This window comes from Papaver somniferum, chromosome 9 (assembly GCF_003573695.1).
Source record: "Papaver somniferum cultivar HN1 chromosome 9, ASM357369v1, whole genome shotgun sequence".
In the NCBI taxonomy this organism is placed as follows: Eukaryota; Viridiplantae; Streptophyta; class Magnoliopsida; order Ranunculales; family Papaveraceae; genus Papaver; species Papaver somniferum.
This window is the reverse complement of record NC_039366.1, coordinates 178448472-178473535: the sequence shown is the minus strand read 5'-3', so window position 1 is coordinate 178473535 and position 25064 is coordinate 178448472. Positions and strand designations below refer to the sequence as shown.

At 36.3% G+C, this 25064-nt stretch overlaps 2 protein-coding genes and 1 pseudogene across 2 annotated transcripts; 1 reads left to right on the top strand and 2 right to left on the bottom strand.

The window, feature by feature from the left end:
• Positions 1-7414: 7414 nt before the first annotated feature.
• On the top strand, positions 7415-12865 carry LOC113309375 (annotated as a pseudogene).
• A 148-nt stretch (positions 12866-13013) lies between these two features.
• On the bottom strand, positions 13014-15620 carry LOC113309376 (magnesium-protoporphyrin IX monomethyl ester [oxidative] cyclase, chloroplastic-like). Its single transcript, XM_026557795.1, has 5 exons — positions 15124-15620; positions 14934-14998; positions 13812-14139; positions 13608-13706; positions 13014-13414 (listed from the first exon to the last, which is right to left on the bottom strand). The coding sequence occupies exons 1-5, from the start codon at positions 15568-15570 to the stop codon at positions 13151-13153; spliced, it is 1203 nt and encodes a 400-aa protein (XP_026413580.1). The 5' UTR covers positions 15571-15620; the 3' UTR covers positions 13014-13150.
• A 412-nt stretch (positions 15621-16032) lies between these two features.
• Positions 16033-20053, bottom strand: LOC113308036 (probable protein S-acyltransferase 4). Its single transcript, XM_026556507.1, has 6 exons — positions 19516-20053; positions 18570-18749; positions 18104-18412; positions 17757-17984; positions 17062-17546; positions 16033-16368 (listed from the first exon to the last, which is right to left on the bottom strand). Exons 1-5 carry the CDS (start codon positions 19618-19620, stop codon positions 17112-17114), a joined length of 1257 nt encoding a protein of 418 aa, XP_026412292.1. The 5' UTR covers positions 19621-20053; the 3' UTR covers positions 16033-16368; positions 17062-17111.
• Positions 20054-25064: the final 5011 nt, after the last annotated feature.

The following is a 25064-nucleotide window of genomic DNA, read 5'->3' as shown; positions in this document are numbered from 1 at the left end:
TTGTTAGATCTTTTCGGAACAGAGGAAACTTTGCCGGAATCGGAGTACGACGAGTTGACTCCCCGATCCAGGACTGACTCTGATGGACTTGGAGTGTTTACTGGGCTTGACTCATGGGTCGGTTGAGGAAGGATTTTTGGCAGATGGGCGTGACCTAAGTTCAGAGATGGCTGGAGAATGAAAAGAATATAAAAAGGAACTTCTCCCTGTTATAATGAGATCTTGGCTGCTACTACTTTTATTCTAGGGTTTACAACATGATAGATTTTCTCTTTATTCTTGTAATGAACTCCATTATCTTTACCTAGTTTTCTTTTGGTTAAGGAATAAGTTGGATTTTCAAACATGGGTTGTGTTCAATAAATTAGTTTTGTCTCCATACTTTATCGTTTATGATTCATCGTTAATATTGTTATATGATGAGGTGTCAAACTCACAAAAAATATATTCCTTACTCTTCTTTAAACTAACTACGGATAAGCAGGTTCGTTCCTAAGGGAGAGTTGAGCTAAAGTTGTCTGTTAAATTTCTGAAAATATGAATATGCAAAAACTATGAAACAAATATTAAAGCAAACAATAAGGATGAGAATGATTAGAGGGTCTTTCTCCACTAGTGAACATGAATCTTCTTCAAAATACGTTTATTAACAATCCTAGACAACAAGTCCATTAAACTCCCAAGTTACTTAGTAGAATAAGTTCTCTACTCGTGTCTAGTCAATCAAGCCACTTTGAATAAGCTCTCTAGTGTAACTTAACTAACCGGTATGTTCTATGAGTCGGATTGATCCTAACCACATGCTCGTAAGTTCGACATGTTAACTTAGGGTTGTCAAATACACATCAAAATCCACAACATCCCATTGCAACGTTGATGCTTTGCTACTTATGATTATATTACCATAACAATTATGGATTACGGTTCAATAATCTAGCATTAGTATTGCAAACAAGATATCTAATTGGCCTTTTAAATACCCTGCAAACAATTCATGGTCATAATCGCCGTAGAAGACAAACAATAACATAATACTGTGAAGAACTTGAGTAAATCAATGAAAGTTCATGTCACATAGCTTTAAAATATCCCTAACCAAACAAGGAATTAGCTACTGGAGTTCATGGCAAAGAAACAGCAAATCCAATCAAAACTAAATAAGCAAACCCAAGCAGCAGCAGGTGGTGGTGAAATAGGGAGCAGCCGAAGCAGTGGTGGCATATGGACTGGAAACTGCTGGCTTGGTGCTGTTGCGGAATGCCTGGTACTCTGGTTGTCGCGAACTGCAGCTACTGGTGGCGATGACGCTGTTGCTGTACAGACAGGTGCAGACAGATGGAGGTGGACTGAACTGGTGGGAGTGCTGGTAGTGGTGGAAGGATGGTGGTGATGATGATGAGAGGAGCTACAGCTCCTCCCTGTTGGAGGTGAAAGCAGTCGTGAGAGGGGTGCAGGATATATGAGATCTGTAGCTTTTCAGGTCTTCCTTTATAGCATTTTCCAGCAGAGTTCAATGCCGACTAAAACTCCACTTTCCTAATCTTGCAGACTTGCGCCAGACGCAAACTCAACATTCCAAACCATCTATGTCTTGTCGACGGCAACAGCTCTTTCATAACCATCTTCTTGGCAAAGAAAACTTCACCCAAATCTTTACAAATCGTACTTACTGATTCCTCCTTGTCTTAACCTCACAAATATGCCTTGACCCATTGAATACAACCCCAGAGTACATGGTTAACCGGCAGCAAGAGCTCGGTTCAGTGAATAACAAGAATTGCTGCATAACTGGCCACTCAGGTCTTCCAGCAAACCCTTCTTGTGTGTACAACTGGTGGGTCAAGTTTTCTCTTCAAGGATCAACTCTTGCTGCCAAATTCGAATCGGGTATGGACCCAACTTCCCTTGTTCGTTTCAGTGCTCAAATCTCTTCTTTAGTCTCTCCGTCCATTATCTGTTTCAATGGCAGCATACTGAACTTCTATTTCTTCCGCAAAACCAGCACTGTGTTTGAGTTACAACCCCAGCTTAATCTTTCTTAAATTCTAAAGCACGCAACCCACAAGCTCATGGCTAGCACTCGCAGACCCTTGGCTGAACAGCAACAAAACTGGTGCAGTTGCTTAGTTGAGACCAACAACATTGTCACAGAACAAGTCTTTCAGGCCTTACTACAAACACCTTATATGCCTGTCTCGAACATATGAGGGTTGGATACTGGCTTCATCTTGAAGATTGCCAGAATCAGTTCCTTCCCTGCACAGTACGCATTCATCACAAGTATACGATCTCAATCACACATAATTCCAGAAACATTCATTAACTCATCATTTGTCATCATAAATCGCAGGCAGCAGCTCCTCTTGCTGGTTGTTTCTCGGCAGAAAGATGCACAAAAATCTTCTCCTTTGCTGGCAGTATGAATCTGAAAACAAACCCACTTCTCATTATTCTTTAGGGACTCTGTAATGCTTGTAATCTTCTTCGTTCATCCACAATCAATCAATGGCAGTGAACTGTATTCAGCTGCTAAGTTCTCGGCAGATCAGGTCGTAAAACAAAATCACCAAAACTCGTAAGACCTCCCTATCTCTTGTGTTGAATTCGAACCCTCTCTGAACCCTTGGTACTCAGCCATCGCGCCTAGTCTTGCCAGCGGTGAGAGTGGTGTAGTCTTCTAGGTTGGGACCTGAACTGAAGAATGTGTGCAAAGTCTCGACCTTGTCCTGGTATATAAAGAAAAGCAGGTGCCCCTTAACGAACTGTATCCTGTCTTTAGTGATCTGTCAGATGGTTGCCCCTTATCCTTTGCTGGGTTCCCAATAGCATTTGCCTATGAAATGACAGTTTAGCACCTTTTCCACCCATTTCTTTCGCTTTTACTCCAATGACTCCAAGAGACCTACAAAATGCAAAACAAGCATCATACCCGAAAATACAAGAGAAAATAGTAAAGAAAAGTATACAAAATTGTTATTCAAATGATGTATTTTAAGCTCCTATCATTATATGATTTTAATGCTTGTTTGGTCGAGTTTAGAATCGACTGAGTTTGTTTTCATCTTTATTGCTAGATAAGAGTTTATTATACGTAAAAGTGATAAATTTCTGACTGCACGTAGCATATTGTGAATATTACTTGTAGTGATACATCCTAGTAGTCACATGTGAATCATAACTTTTGTTAAATCGGATTAATTAGTGCACTTTCCACGTTCCATTGCATTAATTATCCTTATTTCAACAATCTTATTACTCCTCAGGAATTAAACTTGATTAGTGCTTTTACACGTTAGGTTGTTTCCTTGATAGATTCATATTCACATCTTTTAATGTGTTTGTTGATGAAATCAGGAATTTAGCGGGATATTCTTGCGATCAAGGTATCCCAGGGTTTTTGATAAGTTGAGATTGAATATCAATTCTAATTATTGTTTCAAATATGTGTTTGTGAATGAAGATGAAATCCTCGACTATTATCCCCCATCTTATTGATTTGCTTGTGTTATTTTCTTTACTTGCTTTTATTTTAGTTTACTTTATAAAAATCAGGATCCCCCCTTGTTTTATATAGGATACTGATACATATTGATAACCTAAGACCTCTCTGTGGGAACGATCCTTTCTTGACCTTGCTATATAATATATTTTGAGTAGTGAGAAACTAATATTATTTTTGACGCATACGACAGCGATTAACCTAATTTGATGCATTTAGATTAGCATTCGTATGGTGCATCTTTCATTTGTATGATGCATTTAGATGTAATCAAGATTTAAAGTTATTATCAAAGTTTAATTTTAAGATACTAATATTGCATATTTCATTATATTTAATAATTTACATTCATTAATATAGATAATTTACATTAGTACCTCTTTCATTAATCTAGATAATTTACGTTAGTGCCTCGTTCATTAATCTAGATAATTATATATAAACTAGACATAACTTACAATAAAGACTTTAAAAATACAAATTTGGGACAATATTCTTCATCTTGTTTATCTTCTTCGTTTCACCAAACTTCCAATCTACGCGCTCATGAACGGAGTTTCTTTTGTTAGCCACCCCCATTGGAACCGGCCTTAGGCTGTCATCATTATTAGGAGGCAGATTTTTGTTCTTTTGAGTATTAGAGCTTCCCCAATCGAATGTGTGTGAGGATAAAAATCTAAATCCACATATGATACACATCAATTTTCTCTAAAACCCTTCTCAAACCCTAACTTCTTGAATAAATGTAGAGTGACGTGGCTTAATTTTGGGAAGACATTGTCAAGATGAATGTCTCCAATGATGAATGTGGCATCACTTTTAAGACATCCTTTAAGTATAAAATCCTAAATATCAGGAAAAATAAAGTTTTATCTCCAACCCATAAAGTTTTCTATTTTTTTTTTGCTTATTTGTAGGCATACAATTGGTTAAAATCCTTTCCACTTTTATTTTTCAATGATTTTTATTAATAAAAGTGTGACTAGGATATGAAGACATCCTTTAAATGAATGTCTAAAACTAGAGGATGTCTAACTTTTTTTTTGCCACATCACCGTCACATCAAGCAGTTTGAGACGATTTTTTATGAATATGGTTGGGGATCCTACGTGAATTATGATTTTTTCTTCACACACATTCCATTGGAGAGGCTCTTAGACATTCACTTTACAATATCTTCATATCCTAGTCATTTTTATGGTAATGAAAATACGTGATAAAATAAAATTAGAATGATTATTAAAACCATTTATTAAATGATACTTAAGAAACAAAAAAATAAATAAAATTGATTTGGGTGGGAGATGAATTTTTTTAGTTCCCAGTATCTAAGAATTTATTATATCTATATAAGGGAATTTTTACCAAGAAAAAGTCAAAACAATATTGACACATATGAAATAATCACATCAACCATTGGAGAAGCTCTTAAAACATCTCCAACGGAGGGTGAGAGTGTTATTTTTTTATTTTTTTTTGACACATAGGATTTTAGACCTTCATTTAGTGTAAATCCACCTCCAACATTAGGTCCTATAAAATAAGAAGGGTGTCGAAATAAATATGACCTCCATGTCATCTTTTTGACTATTTTGTTAATTATTATTATTAAATAAATTTTGATAAACCAATAGGAAAAATGGAATCATTTTTTCTTTATAAAAAAAAAAACAAATCCTAAAATTAACACCCCATAAATTATAAGAAAAATATTATTCTTTTTACGGTCCGCGAGTTATAACCCCAAAGGTGTCACATCCATGCACAAAAACTCCACCAAAACAAAATGTTCACAAAAACCCCATTTAACATAAACTGTCTACATTACCCTTCTATTATTTAAATCACCCCAACAAAAACAAAAATCAACCCAACCTTTAAATTTTATTATATTATCACCACGAACAACAACCCACCACCAGCAACATCACCACCACCCGTCGCCGCCGCCGCCACCGACCACCTTCGCCGGCTCCACCGACCACCACCGCGCCACCACCAGAAAAATGATGAAACCAAAAATTGGTTTCACCAAAATAAGATGAAACCAAATTTTGGTTTCATCATAAAAGAAAGGAGAAAGAAGAAGAAGAAAAAATGAAACACAATAAGATGAAACCTTCCACCACCGTCAACTGCACCGCCCTCATCGCCACCACAACCATAATCACCACAACCACCACTACCATTACCTCCTTAACTAAGACTACTATCAACAAAAAACAATCCATAATAAGATGAAACCTACCACCACCGTCAACTGCACCACCCCCATCGCAGCCACAACCACCAGCACCACAACCACCACTACCATTACCCCCTCAACTACAACCAGTTTCAACAAAAAATAATCCACTTGTATCCCACCATCAAAAATTGGCTTCACAGATATTAATATTCAATAAAATGAAAAAAATACGATGAAACCTAATTAGGTTTCATCAACTGCAGCCAATTCATTACACTTTTAACAATGCAGACATACACCTCTTTAATTGTAACCCATACCAGTCCTTTATGCAACACCTGAAGCTCAAATACAACTCTCATTGCATTAGCACCACCCTTACTCAGTTAATCCATTCTTTATCACTTCCATAACTTCAGTTAAGGCCACCACTACCAACAAAACTTCTTCATCAATACCTGGAGTACCAGTACCAGACCCTGCTATACACATTCTCCCAATTCATACACACATATAATCAAAACCACCATTGTACATACAATCGAAACCACATATTGTCATTTCACCAACATAACTTCAATGATGAAACCAAACATGCCGTCTTCCAAGTCAGACCGAATAAACTAGACAAAAATCAGGTGAAACCAAAATTTGGTTTCATCATAAACTTAATTTTCATCATTAAAATCTTTGGTTTCATGACAGAAAATAGGCAAGTTTATGATGAAACCAAATTTGGTTTCATCATTAGTTTACTGTTTTCACCAACCAAAACTGTCAGAATTTGATGAAACCAATTTTGGTTTCATCATAAATCTGTCATTTCCCAATACAATATTGATTTCGACTTTGAAGATGTATCATCATTTGTTGGTGATGAAAACATCATAAGGTGGTGGTGGTGATTGTAGAGGATTGAACGAGGAGGCGGAGGTGATGTTGGGAGCGGATCTACATGTACTGGTGTTGATTGTAGATGAGGTGTTGTTGGTGGCCGATTTGAAGGTATTGGTGGTGTTTTTAGATGATAAAAGGAGGAGGTAGAAGTAGTGTTGGTGGCGGATCTGATGTACTGGTGGGAAAAACAAAAATAAGAGGAGGCGGTGTTGTTGATGGAAAATCTGTAGACGGAGAAGAAGAAGGTGATGATGGTGTTAATGGAGGAGAAGGAGGTGATGATGGTGTTAATGGAAGAGACGGAGGTTCTGTTGGTGGCGGATCTGGACACATCGGTTGGTTTGATGGTGGCGGAGCTACTGTTGGTGATAGATCTGAATAGAAATAGAAGAAAAAGAGACGAAGGTTTCGTGGAGGAGACGAAGGTGTTGCTGCTAGTGGTGACGGAGGTGTTATTGTTGGTGGTGACGGAGGTGTTGCGATGGTGTTCATGGAGAGATATTTGTTGCTGCTGGTGTTAATGGTGGTGGGGAGATGAAGACCGCATAAATAGAAAAAAGAAAGGAGAGAAGAAGAAGAAGACAAGATAAAAAGGGTATGTTTAGCTTTTTTTAAAATAATAAAAACTAAATTTGCACATTATTATTTGACCTGGAGTTTTTGTGTCACTTTTTAATTAAATGGTTTTCATTTATTAAAAATAATATGGCTGGAGTTTTTATACCACATGTTTGATCACTTTAGTTTTATTTGACTAATTTTGTTCTTTTTACTATATATATATATATATATATATATAACCTCGTAAAATCTAAATAAAAACTTCACGTAAGATTAGTAGCACCCACAGTTCTGAGATGCTCTTAGGGTTTTATATCAATTGTTCTTCGGAACAGGAATATCATCTGACTATCTTCTAGGGTTTTCAAGCTGTATTGATCCTTTGTCATACCTTCTGTTAATTCTTGTTAAGAGGCAGATTTTTGATCTTTTGAGTATTAGGGTTCTATATCAATTGTTCTTCAGTACAGAAATATCATCTGATTCTCTTCTAGGTTTTCAAGCTGTATTGATCGTTTCCCCTACCTTTTGATAATTCCTTCAATTTCTTTAATCATGACAGATTTAACTTCAATCTGTTCATTTACTCTTCATACTTTAAACTTCAACAAAGCTCCAGGAACATAATTATAACACTTGGAAAATTATAATTACTCAAATTTTAAAGAGATATCACGTTCTTGGATATGTAACAGGAGATACACCATGTCCGGAACAATTCACCACTGGCACTTGTACTACTGTGAATCCTACTTACAAAGTTTGGCAAGATGAAGATAAGATGATCTTATTAATCATGAACAGCTCTATCTCACCGAATCTTATTTCTGATGTTGATGGTTGTAACACATCTAGGGAATTATGGGATCAACTTCAAAAAAGATTTGGTACATCGTGCTGATCAATTAAGAACCAAGCTTAATAATATGAAATTAGGTAATGCTTCTACACTATACTCACTACGAAGTTAGTCGTATTGCAGAATCTCATGTACAGTGCATAATAATTAATCGCTTAGTCTCGCATAATAATTAAGTGTACTTCAAGGCTATTGTCACTCTGTAATATATTGGGTTCCTTCACTTCTTTCCTTTATTTGCACACTACTGGGTGCTGATTTTTTTTTCTTGAGCATATTAGGTGCTTGCAAATCTTCTGTACAAGCCAAAGAGGAAGGAAAAAAGGAGATCGGCAGTCTGGTTGTTGTGCCTACTACTGATTCTGTACTGGAGGTAAACTCTTGAAACAACTACGTGAATGATGTTTCTGTAGTAAATGCTTGCCATGTTTGCTTGCAGAATATATTGCCTTGCTCTGCATTGTTTACTCTCTGCAATATATGGTGTTTATACACGTGCTTCCATGATTTAATTTCTCATTTTCAGAATCACTTGTCTATTTGTCCATATGCTTGGCTGGTCTGGTTGCTGTAATGTTTAATTGATATGTTTAATCTATGATTGTGTCTTTTCATGATCAAACTAACCTACATTTGATCAAGAAGACCTAGTTGAAATCCATGAACCCACGAAAGAATTTTTTACAAAATTCCTCCCAAATCATTAAGCAGCCACCGTTTGTCAGAGTATAAGCAGTTTTGTTCATTTAGATGGTGAAACACTTAGTCTAAAGCTGTCCACAACTGCATGCTTATAAAGAGTCCAGACTCGAACAAGCTAATGTTTTGTACCAAAAACAAGAAAATGATCCCTATTTGCAAACAAATAACCCAGGGTGGAGGAACCACCCTAGCTTTTCACGGTCCAAAGGTCCTGACGAGGGGGTTCATCAGGAAACACATGAGAATTTTCTTATCCTAAAAACCCTCATGTACAATCACGCTCACAATACCCGTCTGAGAAGAGGATGTCTACCACCGGGTCGTTTAGGCACTTTTATTTGTTTTGCTGCTATTTAAACTGTTCTTTATTTCATCTATCGAGGCTTTATTTAACCTCTTCTTTGTTTCATCTACGGTTTCTTCTTTCTTTCCAGTACATTTATAATGAGATGCTTAACAAGATTGCATTCACAGGAGGACAGGTTCAAGGTTCCTAGACCTGGACAAGGTCTTATAGGAAGCAACGTGGATGTGTACGCAAATCATGTGAAGATAACTGGTCCTCATTTTTCTTTCAAAATTTATGAATACCATGCAAGTTCTTTCTATTTGGTGTTCATTTTTTCAACTCAACTTGTTAAAGTGTACTCAACCCTTCTATTTTCCTGACATTGTAGGTTAATACATCTCCATATTTCCTGAGCTTTGCAATCAACAGAGCCATCATGGCAGAGCTAAAACTGCTTATTGGGGGGACTTATTCGTATACAGGAGAGCGAAAGCTTTACGCATTTCATGTATTTGAAAATATCATCAATCGTACTGTTGTAATTAAGTCTCACAAACCTTTCCAAGTTAGTGTAGAATATAAAGCAGAAGTTGAAGTAAATGATTCAAACCCCAGTGGCTAGTTATACACATTATGGACTGGTATATCAAACAAAACATTGGAAAGACACGTGACCTAGTAGGCAACATGTTTTATTCCGAGGGTGGAACCCCATGTCCGAATGGCTTGATCTTTAGAAAGTCTCATTTTCAGAGTATCCGGGCAACTCAAATGGGTTTGTCTATGAATTCAGGTAAACTGAATTTTAAAGAGACGTTTTTTTTTTGTTTTTTTTATGGCTTGTAACTTCTGTAGTTCTGTACAAATTTGGTTCTAACAGTTATGTCTATGTTCTGAAATTTTGCAGATGTTTCTGGTTCGTTTTTTTATCCAACTATCAAAGTTTCTGAGTTTGTTTTCAAGTTTTTTATGAATGAATCTCTCACTACGCTAAATATAACAAAGGTCTGTTTCTTTTAGCTTTAGTCATGTTTTACTGGTTGTAATGGGAGGTAGAATTGTTAAAACCCTTTCTTGTCTTTGCAGATAGAAGAAGTTTTTAAGGATGTGAAGGTGGTTTTTCAGTTTGGCACAGGGAAACGATATAGAATTCTTTCCGTGACTGAGACATCTCCCCCACATACATGGTAAGTTTTCTGAGAGTAATATTTTTGAAAACCGATTTTAATCTTTTTTATCCAAATTGATAGGTGTTTTGCTGTTCTTATGTAGCGTTCATGGTGTGTCAGTTGCTGATTATTTCAAAAGTAAATTCAATATTGATTTGGACTATCCGAACCTTCCCTGTCTTTTATTTGGTGACAGAAAGCATCCAACTTATGTGCCCATGGAGGTATTTTTTTATATTATTGTTGTTTTCTTCTTATTATTTTTGTATTATCTTAGAAATTTAGTTGTAACTTTCCTTTAAATTTCAGCTGTGCGTATTCTCTACCAATCAAAGGTGCTTGGCAGCCGATTTCAAGATCTTGAAACAATATCTTCCGAGGACTCCTAAAACCCGCTTAAAGGCTATCAGAGAACTTGTTGATTCTGAAGATTTCCAGAACACTTCAAATCCTTTTGGCATTTATACTAGCTCTCACTTAGTGCGTGTCAAAGCTCGAGTCATACCTCCTCCGCCATTGAAGTATGCAGGAGCCGAAGTCGTCACCCCTTATAAAAATGGGAAGTGGAGTGTAAACTTTAATACGGTAAGACTTGAACTAGTTTTATTATTAGTTTAAATTTGAAAGATCAGTTATTAACCATCATGATGCATTTGCATTTATTTTGCAGAAAATGTTAAAAAGTTTGATTGTTGATTGTTGGGCTATTGCTAATTTCTCCGATGTAAAACTTCGGGATGTTGAAAGATTTATCCCTAAACTGGCTGACTTTTGTGAATCTTTAGGAATGGTAATATATACGTCTTTGTCATTTGTAAATAGACTCATTTATATCAACTGTTTTAGTAATTGATGTAGTTCATTATTACTTACCAGAATTTTGCGAAGGTTCCTATAATGAAGAAGACGTGTCTTGCACCTGAAGGTATCGCGACTACTCTGCGAAATATTTCTTCATCAGCAGAGAAGAACAATGAGAAACTTAAACTCATACTTGTTATATTGCCTGATAAGCCTGGAGCTTATGGAGAAGTCAAACGTGTTTGTGAAATTGAACTGGGGATAGTTTCTCAATGCCTCAGGCCTGACAACTTATTGAGTAACAAGTTCGAGATTGTGCAGCATCTAGCCCTTAAGATCAATGCCAAATTAGGTGGCACAAATCATACATTGTCTGATTTTCCCTCTTCTTGGGGAATGGATGTCCCAACAATCATTTTTGGCGCAGATGTTTCTCATCCGCTTGGTAAGTCAACCAGTTACCCATCAATTGCAGCAGTAGTTGGTTCTTTAGATTGGCCCTGTGTCTCGCAATATGGTTCATTAGTGGTTTCACAAGAATCTCGAAAGGAGATAATTACAGATCTCCAAGAAATGGTGGTCCAACACTTGCATGTGTTCTATGAGTCTTGTGGGCAGTGGCCCATGAAGATCTTATTCTATAGGGATGGGATTGGTGAATCCCAGTTCGCCCAAGTCCTAGCAGACGAGGTTGTTGCTATTGAAAAAGCGTGTTTTGCTATTAAAGAAGGTTACAGACCGGCAATTACATTCATCATCATTCAAAAAAGGCACCATACACGGCTCTTTCCTTGCGGTGCGAATGACTTGCGCAACATTTCACCTGGTAGAGTTGACATTCTTCATTTCTTTGAATATTGTTTATTTTCATCTTCTTTTCCCATTTTAACCAGTCCTTAGTTTTTAATATACATTTTTTTCCTTTTACTTTTTAATGCTAACTAGCCCTTCTTTATAACAGGTACTGTCGTCGATTCTGATATTTGCCACCCGACAGAATTTGACTTTTATCTCTGTAGTCATTTTGGTGATGTAGGAGTAGACCGATTCATTATCATGTGCTAGTGGACGAAAACAATTTCTCTGCAGATGCTTCGCAAACACTCAGTTACCGTCTTTGTTATTTGTAAGTTTGACGTTCAATTTCCGTGCCTACTTTTATCAACATTGTCATGTAATTTGGTACTTATACCTTGTATCTACCGTTTGTTATTTCAGACACCCAAAGTCTATCCAATCGTCGTGTGTAGGTGCGTTCAATTTTGTTCTTAATTCCGTGAAACAAAGCCTCACTGTTCTGTTGGAATAAAATTTCCTTTTTATGCTTTCTTTCATATTTAATCCATAACATGATCACGTGGTATAGGACACAACAAGAATGGTCAACTATTGATTGTTAAGGATGTAATAAAGCACAATTTTATGTTCTTAGGATCTGGATTACACTTCTTTTCTTTGTTAAAGTGATCGTCATATACTGATGTTCAATGATATTGGTCTCTTTGCAGTCCCCCCTGCACAGTATGCGCATTTGGCAGCATACCGTGCAAGATATCACCTTGAAAATCAGTTTTCAGCGGGTTCAAGCATAATGCCGGTTTCCATTCCAGCTTTGAAGAATGATGAAGGTCATCTTTCCATGGATTCAAGCCCAACACCGGTGGTTCCTGCCCCACCTTTGAAGAGAACCATGAAGAAGTACATGTATTACTTATGAAGCTCACTGCAAATTACACTATTCACTAGTATTATGCACTTAGACATGTTAGATAATTTTGTTAATCTAAATTGAGTCCCTTGACCGGTTGATATTGTTACTAGTTAGTAAAAGAAAAATGAATGCTTGAAATCCTTTGTCATAAAATTAAAATTGATCATATGTATATATATTTTTTTGAAAGATTCTGTTATTCTATTGACCGAAATATCACTAATCTTGGCCAAACTTGGATTGAGTTTAACCGGCCTTACTCCTTATGTTTTCCTTTGTTTAACCTAGACTACATGTATGCAGAAAAAAATATGCAGTAATCTCTACATGAGGTGCGTACAGAAATCATGATACATTGTCACAAATGTTTAGTTCTTTATACAGCAGGTCCGTAGTAATGGATAACTGTAGCAAATAAACTTTGCACTGAATTGAATTGAAGGGCCTTTGTTTACTCAATACACAAAAAACTTATTAATACACAACTTGTGGCTCAAACTCAGCAAGATCAACAGACCCAGAATCAATAGGAGGCATGAGATACGCAGCCAAGAGCTCATTCGCCAATGCTGCAACATGTGGGATCCTTTTTAAGTTCTTCACCAAAGATGATTCCTCAGTTTCACCAATTGCAAGAAGTTTCTCGTTGATTTGCACCATCCTGTCCAACTTCCTCTTGAACTCCGGGTTCTCAACATCTAAAACTGCAGGGAAAATCCTTGCGGCTGTACGGTTTGTCTGCAAATATCGAAGGTTCTTACATCAGATAATTCAACCCTAATATTGTCTTCATATATTGCGATATTAGTAATCTTAATCATAACAAGTGCCAAAATATATGTTAAAGGAAGTACTGTCACCATTGACAGTAAAATCAGAGGTTACTGCGACATGCTGAGGTTAAACATCAAGACACATTGATATAGCTTACCTCAATTATGACGTGCATATCAAACTCTTTAGTGTTAAGTCCGATCCCTTCGTAAAAAGCTGTTCTCTGGCAGTCATTCAAGTACATGGTCACGTACACCTGCAAACCAATTTCGAGCCCATGAAACTCATGAACACGGCACAGTAAGAAGATCTGTTCGTACTAATTATACTTTCGACCTAAAAGAAAGGAGAATAAATGTACCGATAGGCAGAAGAATCGAGACCACAACTTTGCTTTCCAATCATTAAGAAACTGGGGTTGAGCTTTCATCAGCGCGGAGAAGAAATCTCCATGTCTGTTCTCGTCTTGGCACCAGTTCTCAAAATACTTGAAAATTGGATAAACTTGGTATTCAGGATTGGTCTTTAAGTGCCTATAAATGGTTATGTACCTCCAGTACCCAATTTTCTCAGATAAATATGTAGCATAGAAAATGAACTTGGGTTTGAAGAATGTATATTGTCTAGCCTTTGTAAGAAATCCAAGATCCAGTGCCAAGTTGAAATCTGACAGTCCCTTGTTTAAGAATCTGCAAATAGGTAACAAAGGAAAAGCATGATCATTTCAACATTCTAATTCCGCTTCACCAGTTTTTGACATACATAGTGCGTTAGGTACATGAACTATATATGATGGCAACGAGGAGATTTCTGAGCCCAAAATTTGATTTAATCAGATTTTCATCCAGTCCACAAACAATAGACTATTTTCCTCATTCAAGATACCCTCTATACTTAACTGAAGTACTAGATGCATGCACCTAATGTTGAATCAAATTAGCAATATTTTTCCATACCTTGTTCAAATAAGTGGCACACATGAGAAGTCTGATGCAAAAATGGTTTTTATGGCAGTATACATAAATGTTTCTCCCATTGATTGATGTCTTTAAGTAAAAATATAGAAAGAGATTACAAAAATCTTCGTCGGCTTATGTGCTATTCTCCCAGAGGGCACTAAGTGGAATAAGGAAACATTAGCTATCAAAGATCTCCCTAGCCCTCATTATGCCATTGAACTACCTTTAGGGGATCAAAAGAATGTTGAATCATAAAGGACCTCTCTTAGAACAGTTTGTAATCTACCGTCTATCTATGCACTAGACATCATAATCCTCCTAAATGTTAAATACACAATGACTCCCTCTATATCTTCATATCTATTTCCATGTCCTACTTCCAATTCTACGAGATTAAGTTGAATGTAAGCATCACTAACAAAACTTCCATTTTTACTAAAGGTTGGTCACATTTCTGTAAACAAATTGTGTTGAAACAAAGAAAAGTAGGTAGGTAAAAATGCAGATTGCAGAGTATTACATACCCAGCATGCCTAGCTTCATCCCTGGACATGAGTGAGAAAATTTCAGCAACAACTGGATTGGTTTTCTGTAACATCAATTATCAAGAAAAGAATTACAATCGGGTAAGTAGAATGCTACTACTAATTCAGATGAAAATTCACATGTAAATAGTCTCAAGTAATTTCAAGTCAGTGTGAGAAAATTGATTACCTTAAGTCTTCTTCCAAGTTCTTTGTAAAGAAGAAACCCTGAGAACTCAGCAGTACAAGATCTCTCCAAGAACTCAACGAAAATCTGTCTAAGAGGACCTTGCAATTTATCAGCAGCTTCTTTGAACTCTTTGTTTCTAACGAAATGAGTTTGGTTGTAATCAGTTTTGAACTCTTGTAATAAAGCTTCAAACTCGGCCTCATTCAAGTTTTTGTTCATCTCAGTGTTAAAAAGAGTTTCCATTTCATCGAAATCAGTTGTGTAAAACCTAGGAGCAAGTAAGGTTTCTTTGATTGCTTTCTTTGGTTTCCCTGACTTTGTTGTTGATGCAGTGGATTGGGTTGCCATTTTGACAATGGAGAATGATTTTCTGGTTGAGGTGATAAATTTAGGGCTGGTTCTAGTGAAATTAGAGATGGGTTTTATCAATGCCATCTCTGCAGCCATTGTTGCAGAGTGTGTAGCTTCTAGAGTGAGTTTCTCAGTGAAATTGTAAGATAAGACATGGGGGGTTTTGTAGGATTTTAGTTAGATGAAATTTAGAGTGGAATCTAATCTCATCCAATGAAATCTATGAGTTTAAATGGGAATTTGACACGTGTCACCTAAGCTATGTCCCTAGTGATCCCTTTTGGAACTTCATGATTGGTCTGTTACCATGCCACGTTGTTTCTGCTCATTTCTTGTTTCCATTCTACTACTGGCTCTGAGAAATGTAGTCCATGGTTTTAGCAACCAATGAAAGGATGGATCAAGTCCTGTGGATTATATTGCTTTGCTGCTAAAATCCATGGACAGCCTATTGTTTCTGGAAACTAAATAACAAGAAAAGAAAACAATGGAAGAGAAAAGCACATAGTTCTATTTTCTAACTCAAATGGTACAAAGTATACAAAACTGAGCTCAAGATAAGCGGCATGAAACCTACGATTTTCTTTTTTCTGTTTCTTTTGTGAGGATGACAAGTTTGTTTTGCTACAGAAATTATTTAGCATACTCAATAGTAAATTTTTATAGCAGAAAGTAAGTTGAAAGTGAGAAAGAAGAGTCTTTTTTTTGTTTTGTTTTACTATTTCTTTTTCCTTAGTATGAACAGCATAAATACAGGTAAGCGTTAAAATCTACATTTGAAGCATCTTTTTAAGACTTCCTCAAGCCAAACTAGAACCCTTCTTCCCTGTTGGTTAGTTGAACATCAGCTGGGCTGTTCTAGCAAAATAGAGTCGTTCCGAAGGATGGCATAACCTGTTTGAAGTAAAATGCGAATAACACCAAAGATTTAGAACACAATACAAAATCACAGTGCGAGTATAGGTAGTTTGCTGCTAAAAGTAGTTACGAGGTCAAGCTGACTATAAGATCAATGAAGATGAATTGCTAACTAATTTTTCCACTGTCGGTTGTCACTGCTGTTAGTCTAAATTTCACTAACTCAAAACTTAGTATCATGTAATATTAAAAAGTAAAAGAATAAGAAAAAACAACAGAATACAGAGAGGCTTCGTCTTGGTTTTGGTTTTGGAGAAGGTTAACTCGGAGATGGGTTGAACTCGGAACACAAAGTAGTATATCATAGCTTGAGTTGTTAAACATATTTGAATTCCAATCATGCTCAAGAATCTCAACTGAAGCTTTTCCAGCATATTCTGTACAATGTTATTTATGAAATATCATTTAAAAACCAACAGCCCTTTAATCCTAGCAGCATTTCGTGTGCAAAGTGGTAGCGAGTAGTTTTTTTTTTGTTTTTTTTTTGTTGGGAAAACTAAGATACTAATGTACATTCTCAGAGTAGCCTCCCATGAAGGCTAAAGGCTGCGTTTTTTCCACACAAATATACAATAAACTTTAATCGCTGTCATATCTTCACAAGCAAAAAAAAACAAACAATGCCAGCAGAAAATAAGTTAACATGTGGGAAACAGATAGAGAATGTACCTCCATGATTGAAGCATTGGAATCGAGCCGCGAACTGTATTACTATCATTTTAATCGTTTCTTTCACCTGCATGGGCTTCATTTCCAGCATTGAAATTTTGCTTCGTATCTTTTGGGTTTGGGCTCATTGGATAGAAAAATGGATCGAACATAATACCACCATCAGCACTTTTACCCTTCAGTTTATCTTCAATACCAGTATAATCAAGGCTCTGCAAAATGTCAGGAACTTGACCATCTGATGTAAACTTACTTCCCATTTCTATATCACCACCCTTCTCCTTTGAGCTCATTATAGCTTTCAAATGTGGTATTGACGATCCTCCTACCGATTCTATAAAATCTTCTTCCGCAACCCACTCTCTAAAATTGTTTAATGAAGGTGGGATCTTCGATAGAAAGAGTTCTCTGAAATTCCTAGGTAATCCCTTGTTATAGGGGTTCTCCTTTTTATCATATCGGTACCGGAAGTTCTCATAAGTTGTCTGCAATAACAAATAAAAAAACACACAATGTTTGTAAATGGATAAAACAACTAGCAGAGAATTTGTCGTTTCGTTGATGTTTTGGTTTTCCTCGCATGTTTTGACACTATGTGCTACTTGTTACCCGATGCATCTCAATATGTTTTGACACTATGTTTTGCAAGTCAATGCATCTCTAAGAAAAGTTAAGAATACGAGAATAACAATTACCTGGTTTGTGCAGATGAGATAGAAATGAAAAACTGTGAGGCCACCAACGAACCATACAGCAATGAAGCAGTAAACAATGAGCACCACAGATAAGACCTCTTTTGACATTGCTCTCCACAAAGTGTCCTTCCGTTTTTGTTCAAGAACGTTTATCCACGAAAATACAAAAACGTACATGCATAGAAAAGTTGAAGATGATATAAACATGAAGAAGAATCGGTAGTTACGCTGCAATGAGAGAGGAAGAAACATCAAGTACTACGAACTATGAACATGTCAAATATATTAGCAATTTATTCATCCATTAAATCTAACTGCTGCTCTTGCATTATGTTATAACAACTTACTAGTCCGATGCACTGACCAACCCACGGGCAATGGTGATCAAATCTCTGAACACAGTTGTTACAAATTGAGCAATGTGAAGCCCGGGGAGGGCGATAAAGTAAACAAGTGTCACAGTATTTCACTTTTATCGAATGACCATTTATCCTGATATCTTTTGTCCGAGGCAATCGCAGTTGAGGGGATCTCCCGTTGACCCACTCCATTGATTGGGTATTCATATGAAATGAGTCTTCTGATTCAGGTGGTTGTAAATTCCTTGGGACAATGCCTGGATCTCTACCAGATGTCAAGAAGAGAAACACCAAATCCTGCATAGTTCATGAAAAGAATTGGGCTTTAACAAATCAAAGCTAATTCCTACAACATAAAAGAAACCCTTCTACTAGACCAAATTTCCAGGCGCGCGCGCACACACACCCACACGTAGGAAAGCAACTAGATATAGAAGGAGAAAATTGTACCAACCAAAATAGTGATGGTCGCACCCACAATAAAAACAGGGTAACCAAGTATTCTATCATGCTCCTCGATCTTTGAAATGCATTGTATACAAAATGTTATTGCCGGACCCCCAATCAGTAGTATAGTTAGAAACAAGGATCCCGCATCAGGACCAAAAATCATTCTCCCACCACATAAAAATCTCTGGTATCAGTAAAACAAGTTATGTTAGTTGTCTACTCACTCACTAAATGTATATATCATCATGTCAGAGCAAGTATATCGGATAACTGAAAAAAAAATAGAAAAAAAAAAAAAAAAAAAAAAAAAAAAAAAAAAAAAAAAAAAAGAAGAAGAAGAAGAAGAATAAGAAAAGATGAACTCTCAAAATCTCTATAAATCATTGTGAGATAATGAAAGAAAAGTAAGACAAGACACTCAATGAGTTTCTTACTCAAGAAGCATTCCCACATCAAGCTAACCATTGAATGATTCAGGAAAATTATCAAATAACTCATATATTGCCTTCTCTTCCAACTAAAATGCAGAAATAAATAAATAAATAAATCCTATGTTGGTTTGAGCTAGAAAGAGCCTGAAAGACTAAAACAATTCCAAACTAATGAAATGAACCATAGGATTAGGAAGCGATTAAACAAAATGAGATTACTCAAAACAAAAAAGATTTAGTTGCCCTTTTTTCGAATTAAATTTTCTTTAGAAAATGCTTAGAAATTAAACGAACGAATTTTCCACCCTAAGATAAGATCAAACAAACAATTGTCTACCATGCATTAATACAAAATTCCTGACATTGTGTTCCCATATAAATCATATTAAGGTACCTAATTCATTGAATGATTTAAACAAGCACATAATGAGCAAACAAATACCCACATTTTTTTTCTTCTTATGAATCTGCTACCATAATAAAATGATAAACAGAAATGATTATATTAATGAAACTTACATTGCTCCCGTGCCATACTTGATACAGCCTCCTGAGTTTTGGTTGAGGAGCCACATCTTTTGAAGAACAAGTTTTTTGTTCTTCACCGCCCATCCTCTTTTTCATTCTTTTTTAACAAAAAATAAAGAAAATCAATTGTTATTGACCCATATGGAAAAAGCAAATCAGAATGCTGTTTCCTTCTCTGTTTGTAAATTCCTCTCTATAATGAATGAGATAAGATATCAAGGAATTGAATGAATTTTGTTTAAATTATGAAATGGGCTTCTTTTTCATTAGTGGTGGTGGTGGTGGTGGTGCAGAAGCAAAAGGGGGAGCGGGAGGAGGATTGTCTGTGTTATCTGTTTTTTCTTTCTTCTCTCTCCTCTCTCCTCTTTCTCTCTATCTCCTCTTCTTCTCTTCTCTGTATTGATCAAAACCAGCAAGCCATGCTCATCACCACCATTCTCTAACAGCTAATCAAACCCTCCACGCCCAAAATCTCTTTCATCTCCTTCTCAAGACTGCCACGCTGGGTACCTCATTTTTCCCGCGGAATTTCCGTGTAAAAAAACTAAACGCTTTTATTTTCCTTTTGAGTAGTCCAACGACTCAAGTCAGAACAGCCTGAATGAAGCCAGGTAGCTAGAAGCAACTCTAGTGAGACTTGCCTAAATAACCCCTTTGATGGTCCATGTGGATCGGCAAACCCATTTTCCCACGGCGGAAAAAGAGTTTATCATTGATGGTTGAGATAATCGGCCTTAATACGCGCTGAAACGAGGTTGGTAAACCGGCGTAAAATCTGTCATATTTTCATGAGATGGATTATTTGGGCTATCCTAGACTTGTTCTGGAACAAAATGCCTTCGGATATCGGATATCGATTGAGATGATCGTCCAAGGTTGGGGTGGTCGTCCCACGTTGAGTTGTTCCTAGGTTAAACTAGAGCCGATAGCATTTTTAATAGTTATCCAACGGTTTTCACTTCGACATAATAAGTTTCCTCCCATCCACCAATTAACACACACATCTTATATCTATTTTTTGTTTCACAAAAGTTCAAAAATTTCTTCAATATATAATTACTTGTTTTGTCATTTCAATCAATATTTGCTTTTCCTTATATATCCTAATTTAAAAAATGAGAAAACACACTCAGATGAGCTAATTTTTCTCCAACAACAACAAGCGTTTATGCAGTAGTTGGATCAAATGGACGAAGATTCAGATGATGAGAGAACGATGACAAACACCATGATACAATTATACACGGGGCAAATACCGCGAGCTCTAGAACCAAGAACAGTATTGAAAAAAAAGATATACGCTGAGATTTTGAGAAGAAGGACACGGATGCGTGTACTTTAATAAAGATTTTCAACGTCGCTTCTGTATGCCGCGACATTTGTTCATTAGGATTATTGGAGAGTTTTGTCAGGTAAACCCTAAATTCAACTATCAATTTGATGCACGAAACATATGAGGAATAGTCCTGAACAAAAGGTCACTGATGGTATTTTCAATGATGTTGTAATAATAGGTTCGTTCAGACTTGTGAAAGCAGATTCTTAGACTTAATTTTTAAAGCAAAAATATAACAAACTCAAAATAAAAGGTATGTGGAGAATTATGAAGAGACCGGGGCTAGTATTCCACCAATTTTCACAATCATATGGTTCAGATATCAATTCTAAACAATAAAAGCTCAAATGATAAAGTTTTATTGACTCTAATTCATTGCCTAAGGTAGATTTCGAAAGTAATGGGTGTAAAACTAAAACATGGGACATCAAAACATCTAATCTAAGCATGACCCATCAATTGTAATCACAATCATTCAATGAAACTCATAAATCAATTGAATAATAGTGCAAATAGTCGTAATAAAAATTGATATAATTACCACATTTGTGAAACTTGGCTTCCTCCGTCGCCCCAGAAGATGAGATTAGCTTCTCATGTTGGAAACACGTTGCTCAAAGATGGTTTACAATGATGAAATGGGAGAAAAATTAATAAAACCGGATTTGTAACACTTATGTTTGTTACAAACCATCTTTTACAGAGAACGATAAATGAAAAATGTCGCTGTCTCTGTAGCTATATGACCCACTGTTGTTTGTCGTTGTCACTGTTGATGAACGACTGTTCTCTTGCGTCTTATGTTCTTCATGCACCAGCAGAAAAGAATTTTCCTGCAAGTGATCGTCCCGACTCTGTGATGCTCTGAAATTATCCTAATTATCCCCTCCCCCTTTCACTCTAATGACCCTCAACGACTTATATAGCCTCACTGCACCCAAATCTCGCATCATAACTGCATATAATTCTCTCTTCAATACTCTGCTATCACGTGATTATTTTTTTCCTTTTAAAACCCGTTCACGCGTCTGCAAGTGATTCTCCGCATCTGTTATTGGTTATACACACTAAAACACGCTACTGAATGTCATTGTTTGGTTCAAACACTCTCAAGACACACGCACAACACAAAATTCACGGGAAAGGGTAAGATATTCTCGTGCACACTATCCATCTTTATCCCGATCAATATAGCCCAATTTAATCCAAGCAAAAGCCCATACCACGCATGTTAATGTCCTTCACGTCTTCCTCTGCAGATCCATCCATTGAGTCTCGCTAAATCATCCCAAATCTCGAACCAGAAATATGCTCTTCTGCTGCCATTATTTCCCGCCAAAACCAGAATTTTTAAACGATGAAGATGGGTAGCCCCCTATCCAGAGTAGGGGTGCGAATAGCAGGTGCCCAACTGAGGTGCCCCTTAGTAATTGAGGCGCCCCTTAACCAAAATGAGAGTCCGTATAGCACATGTCCTCTGGGTGGTGCTCCGCATAATTTTTCGAGCCGATTTTTCCAAAAATGTTTATTTCCCAAAAATACCTACAAACACACAAAACACCAAAATAAGCACAAATTCGAGTACCAACAATACAGAAAATTGAGGACAACTTAGACACAAAAATGTGTCCATCAGTCACTACAACCTAAAAGATTATAGGTTATGGTGTGCCAGCGAATGCCTATGATGAGTACGTTTGTATGGAAAAAAAAAACATCATAAGAAAATCCCAGTATATTTTGCGAAATCGAACCATTTTGGTCACCCTTTTACGACAACCAACACAAGATGATGTCGAAAGATTACTAATTGAAATGCGAAGATGGGATTTTCCCGAATGCTAGGCAGTCTTGATTGCATGCATTGGATGTGACATGGATGCCCTTATGCTCGAAAAGTTCAGTATAAGGGCTACTACTCAAAACAAACAGTTATTCTGGAAGCGACGACTCCTTATGATTGTCGGATATGGCATGTTTTTTTGGCCTTACGAGTTCAAATAACAACATTAACATTTTGCATAAATCGTTTTTGTTTGAGGAACTGAAGTATGGAACTACTCCAATTCAAATTTCACCATAAACGACAGTAACTATAACATAGGATATTTTCTGGCAGACGGGATTTATCCAGCATGGTAAACTTCAGTTCAACCTTATGCTGACATACCCGAACAAAAGGAAAATCGTGATACAAGGTATTTTTACAAGATTTAGTAAGGTTTAGGAAGGATGTCCAACGAGCATATGGAATTTTGAAGGGAAATTCCTGTATAATTTGTTGATCATATCGTTCGTTTAAACTAATAGAAAGAATTGAGGAAATTCGATGGCATATTAGTTCGACAAATCATCCAGATAAAGATTTGAGGAAAAAACAGCCTTGTATGGTATATCCGCAAGAGAATATAGAATGGTAGAAGAGAGAATTCAAAACAAAGGTTTATATCTTAGACTAAGGGAGGATCTCATTGGGTACAATTGAACTAAATTTGGAAGAAGAAACCCTCACATGATTTAGCTTTTTTTTTTTTTTTAGTTATCATTTCAGACAGCTTAGTTATATTAATGTAATTTGATTTCAATAAAAATATATTTCAAACTAAGGATCACATTAGAAAAAAGAAACAAACAAAAACAAATTGTGGAGCATATTGGATTTGAAACTAAGGATTGTATTGAATTTGAAGCTAAGGATTACATTGAAATTCAAACTAACTATTACATACAAAATTTAAAATTAATAACTAAATAAGTATAACGACGTTATTGTTATCCTCATCAATGTCAACTGTTGTTGGGCGTTGTTATGCCTTATATATGCTTGAATTTAATGAAATTCATCTTTCCAGAGTCGTAGTTGTGCATGATTTATCCTTGACGTGTCCATTCCAAGGATTCCTCGCATGTGCACATTAAACAAGTTTTATTCAATCGTCTTACTAGTTTAGAAATATAGAATTTTTCTTATTTTTTGATTTTTTAATGTTGAATTCTGAAATTGATGATTGTATGGCATCTTGAGTTGCCTTTCTTTTTCTTTTTGCTCTTTTGTTTCCTGGTCCATTATATCTATCAACATTTCAATTAACATTAATATTAGGATTACCATGGTGGGATCCTCCTATGTTGGGTTGAGAGTTTGAGTTTGTTTCTGGTGAAGAATAAGGAAACCCAGGTTGTTGAGAAACATTTGTTGTCTCGTAAGGTGATTCCTTTGGTACTTGTTGACACCAATTCAACAAATCAGGCTTACATCTCTCCAGCTTTCTGAGAATGTGGAAAAATGCTTCGTGCTTGAAACTCACATTTTTATTCTTTTTCATTCCTCCTGAGTTTTTCGTTGTTGCAATTTAAACATTTATACATTATTAACTGAAACAGTAAATGATCATAAGTTGTTTCAGTAGCCGCTCTATATATCTCATCGATCAAAAACTTAATCAGAGATGTAGTTGAGTTGCAAAGGCTCTTTCGTTCAATCAATATAAACTCCTTTGTATCGGTTTAGATCAACTAAGATATAAATACTATCAGAGATAATCAATCGCAGTTCACAGTTTATCAAATTCGGTTCCTAAAGAGAACCACCAAGTGATAGATTGTCAATTTATACAACAAGCTATAAGATGTCTATCAAGATAGACGAGCTTGTGGGATCCCAATGAATCAAGTGTGCACGAAGTATAATCACAAAGATCAGAATACCCAGAAGAAAATATTTTGGTTTTTAAATATTCAGTGTTCAAAGTACCTGCACAAACAACTTGATTTCATTATGATCGATCACGCACAGAACAAAGTCTATTAACAATGAATGGTCACAAGTCCTATCTTCAGATCTTCAATTAATAAAGATCGGATATGAAATCTTCGATCCTTTATTTAGTTCGAGTGACCTCATATCAGAAGGTTCAACTATACCGTTAGTCAACCAAACCAATAATCGAATACTAAAAAACAATATGATTCCAGTTTCCTACCAACGGTACTATTAGACGCTCCTTGAACCCAAAGAGTCTTTAAATGAAGATGGCGTAAAAGATTTCACCTAATTATGATACTTTCCTCTCCAGTGAGTATTATGAAAATATTGCTAGTCGAATTACCTCACACAAACTACAAATGATGAAGTACCGTGTGTTATGAGATAAGTTTGCAAGAAATACAAACTTCACTATTTTATAATGACCAAGGAGTTTGG

Coding starts and splice junctions, on each gene's coding strand:
- LOC113309376 (XM_026557795.1), bottom strand. CDS start 15,570: ATGGCTGCAGAGATGGCATTGATAAAACCCATCTCTAATTTCACTAGA. Junction 14,140..14,933: donor GATGAAGCTAGGCATGCTGG/GTATGTAATACT, acceptor ACCTATTTGCAG/ATTCTTAAACAAGGGACTGT. Junction 13,707..13,811: donor CTCGATTCTTCTGCCTATCG/GTACATTTATTC, acceptor ATTGGTTTGCAG/GTGTACGTGACCATGTACTT.
- LOC113308036 (XM_026556507.1), bottom strand. CDS start 19,620: ATGAAAAAGAGGATGGGCGGTGAAGAACAAAAAACTTGTTCTTCAAAA. Junction 18,413..18,569: donor GTGCGACCATCACTATTTTG/GTTGGTACAATT, acceptor TGAACTATGCAG/GATTTGGTGTTTCTCTTCTT. Junction 17,547..17,756: donor ATCTCATCTGCACAAACCAG/GTAATTGTTATT, acceptor TTGTTATTGCAG/ACAACTTATGAGAACTTCCG.